The 3,586-nt window shown below is 36.3% G+C and overlaps 1 protein-coding gene across 1 annotated transcript; it reads left to right on the top strand.

The window, feature by feature from the left end:
* Positions 1-528: 528 nt before the first annotated feature.
* LOC110028645 (pathogenesis-related genes transcriptional activator PTI5-like) lies at positions 529-1,338 on the top strand. Its single transcript, XM_020730580.1, has one exon. It carries the CDS (start codon positions 659-661, stop codon positions 1,217-1,219), a length of 561 nt encoding a protein of 186 aa, XP_020586239.1. The 5' UTR covers positions 529-658; the 3' UTR covers positions 1,220-1,338.
* Positions 1,339-3,586: the final 2,248 nt, after the last annotated feature.

The following is a 3,586-nucleotide window of genomic DNA, read 5'->3' as shown; positions in this document are numbered from 1 at the left end:
TATAATTCAAATTATTAATTTATAGTAAAATAATTTTAATATATTTTTAAATAAGCAAATTATGTCTCTATATAATAAAATATTGTCTCACATTTATAATATCCTACATTCTAGTTAGCTCATGATTTTCTTATCCCGTTAAACTAATAATCATAAAGGGAGATGCACAAAAATATGAGTCTTATAAGCCCCTATACATTTAATTTTAATCATCAAATTCGTAATTTTATTTTTAGTGTAATAAATGTAAAAATTAAAATATATATATATATTCATAAGAATTGTGTAGTGTATATGTAAATGCCCTTTTAAATGATCAATTCCATCCTAAGTCCAATAAATACTTCAGCAATACCAGCAGAAAATATATAAATTTTACAAATTAATTGTGTTAAAAGGCTAAATTTAATATTTTTTTCTTTTTTTTAAAAGAACACAAAAAATTAATTTTTAAACTATCCATAACGTTGAAAAATTATAAAAATCTCTCTTGGACATTTCTTCGAACGAATTGGCGGCAGTAGAAAGGACTTGCAGCGACGACACCCTGCGATTTTTCAACCCTTTGACACGCAGATGACGCCAATAACCTCATACTGAATCCCTTCCTATATATATACTTGCATCAATATTCATTCCCTGGACAACTACGGCGCCCATGGATTTCGCATGCATATCCGCCATGGAACTCTGCCGCGAGCACCTCTTCGACGATCCCTCTGCTTCCTCCCTAGACGAACTCCTCGCTGCCCTCCCAACTCCACCTCCTTCCCCCAATCTTCCTCTCACTAATCTCGACGTCTCCGATTACCTCGACCACGTTGAAACCCTATCACTACCTCCCGGTTGCCCCAATTCCCACGGAGGATTAATACCATACCCTGTTCCAGCAAAATCTTCCATCATCCAAATCGACCCGGATTCAACCTCACGGCCATCGCGGAGGCCGGCAGCGTCTATCTTCTGCGGTCGGCAGTATCGCGGCGTGCGGCAGCGGAGATGGGGGAAGTTTGCGGCTGAGATAAGGGATCCCACGAGGGCAAAATCTAGGGTTTGGCTCGGGACATTTGATACGGCGGTGGAGGCTGCGCAGGCGTATGATCGGGCGGCGTTTGAAATGAGGGGGAGTAAAGCGATTCTGAATTTTCCCAATGAGGTTGGGTGCTCCGGCGAGTCGGTTCGGTCGCCGGTGACGGCGACGCGAAAGAGAGGGAGGTAAATATCGCCATTATCTTCGGTGATTTGTGTGTCAATTTGGGTGGTGTTTGTATGCTTAGCGTCTTGGTTATGGTGGAACAGAAGAAACTCTGTAGCATAGAAGAGTTACGAAAATGGAGAGTCGGTGTATATGTAAAATAGCTGAATTTGACTTAAATTTTTTAATATATATACATACATACATACATACATACATACATACATACATACATACATACATACATACATACATACATACATACATACATACATACATACATACATACATACATACATACATACATACATACATACATATATATATATATAGCTATGTATGTTAGAGAGCTAAGAGTAAATGAAAATATATTAATACTATTGGCCATTTTCAAAATATTAAATTATTTAAGAAGGAAACTATTGAATTGAAATCATTGTAATTACAAGATAATGTAGAAAAATAGAATAAAAAATTTTTATTAAAATTTAATTAGTAAATCTTGTGTATGTTTATTTTTATCTTTTTTTTTTTTTTTCAGAGACAATACTCTTACTTAGTAATCCAATACTCTCAAAAAGTATTCTCATAAAATATTTGCATAAAACTTAAACTTGTTTTGGGTAATTGGGACACTTGTTCACATACGTCCACAAGAGGTAATATCACCTCAGTTTTGTGAGGCTTGTGCTCAAGAACTGCATGGCACCAAACCAAAATTAATGGCTAAGTAGATCCCTTTTTGAATTGGGTTTCAAAAATTTAGTGTGCAACTTTTTTTTTATAAAATATTAGGATATTTATGTTTTTATTGAAGTATAAACATACTCAAGCTATTCACTATAATAGTGATACGAGTACTTAAATAATGATATGACATAAATATTAATATTGAATGCAAGATTGTTCATGAATCACTATCAAGGAATAGAGTGTAGTAAGGAGAGAGAGAGAGAGAGAGAGAGAGAGAGAGAGAGAAATAAAGAGATAGAAAGAGGGATAAATGAACAGTAATTGATCCTCCCTTATTCATAAAATATTTATAGAGGCGATGATATAGTGATAATTTTTTTTCCCTCTGCTTGGAAGGGGTCCATACTAGAGCACTTATGTTCTTTTTACATTTACAGGCTTTTCATCCAATTACTTCTAGCTTATGGATTGATATGCTAATCTAGCCTAGTTTCCAATCTTTGATCCTTAGTGAGGAGCATGTGAGTGCCTATGGGATAGTTGGAGATATTGTAGAACTGGATCTTCCCATGGATCGACTCAACATGAAGGTAGGTTATGGCATCGGGTCAGCTTACTTGTAGTGGTTGGATCAGATGCTTTTTGTCTCGTTTATGATCGAATGAACCATGCTCCAAGCATCATTGTACTGCTTGGAAGAGTGTTCAATCTTGAAACTTAAAATTTTTCGATCTCTACCTTGGCTTTGTTGAGGTATTAGGTCATCTACTTGTGTCTATCTTTGAATTGTGTGTTTACATGATTAACCACCAATTGTAAGTCAAGTTTTACCTGAAGGTGTCGCATGACAATCTCATAAGTGATCCATAACCTAGAAATTAAAGCTTCGTACGTGGCTTGATTGTTGGTGACAAAATCACACTTCCATTAAATGGTACATATAATCTCTAGTTAGATTTTTTAGAGTGAAACTGTGCCTTGCCCTAGTTTGACAAGAAGTTTCATCAATGTGTAGGACCTAAGCATGGTTGTCGGTCATCACTTCTTTGTTGAGTTCGCTTAGCTTGAAAAAATCGGTGAGGAAGTCAGTTATGGGTTGAGACTTAATAAATACTTTTAGTTATAATTCATTGAACTACTTGATGGCCGACTCACTCAACGTGGTAAATAAAAAACATCAATTTAGTGTATAAGTGATTCTTAGCATACACACGCGGTCAAATCAAACGAGACTATGTGGTCAACCAGATTTGTTTACCCCTTATAGGAATTCAATTATGAGACCTTGAATCGCTCTAGAGACCCGAACTCATAAATTTTCCACAATAATTCATTCTCGGGATAACAAGGTGCCACTGTATGCTCGAACTAATGCTGATTGATCTATGTCAACCCAACACTATCAAAGCACTTCAAGTGATATTCCCTCTCTAAAGTAAGAGGGACTCTTCTGTCGTTGAGTGCTGACCCTTCAACCCTGGTGATCTCTCTCTTGAGTCAGTGCGCCTTAAATGACCTCTGGCATAGAATCCTTCAAATCCTAGATTTTTTTGCCATGAATTATTCAGTGCACTGAATGTTGTCGAAGCCGTTCCTCATTTTTTTTGTGACATGATCCGTACTTACCACACCATTTAAGATGTTGAATGCAAGATTATTCGTGAATCACACCCAATGAATATAATGCAAATCGGGGGG

This window comes from Phalaenopsis equestris, unplaced genomic scaffold, assembly GCF_001263595.1.
Source record: "Phalaenopsis equestris unplaced genomic scaffold, ASM126359v1 Scaffold000517, whole genome shotgun sequence".
Taxonomy (NCBI): domain Eukaryota; kingdom Viridiplantae; phylum Streptophyta; class Magnoliopsida; order Asparagales; family Orchidaceae; genus Phalaenopsis; species Phalaenopsis equestris.
This window is presented reverse-complemented; position numbering and strand designations above follow the sequence as displayed.

Bases quoted from the DNA above. Each gene is read 5' to 3' on its own strand.
- LOC110028645 (XM_020730580.1), top strand. From the start codon at position 659: ATGGATTTCGCATGCATATCCGCCATGGAACTCTGCCGCGAGCACCTC.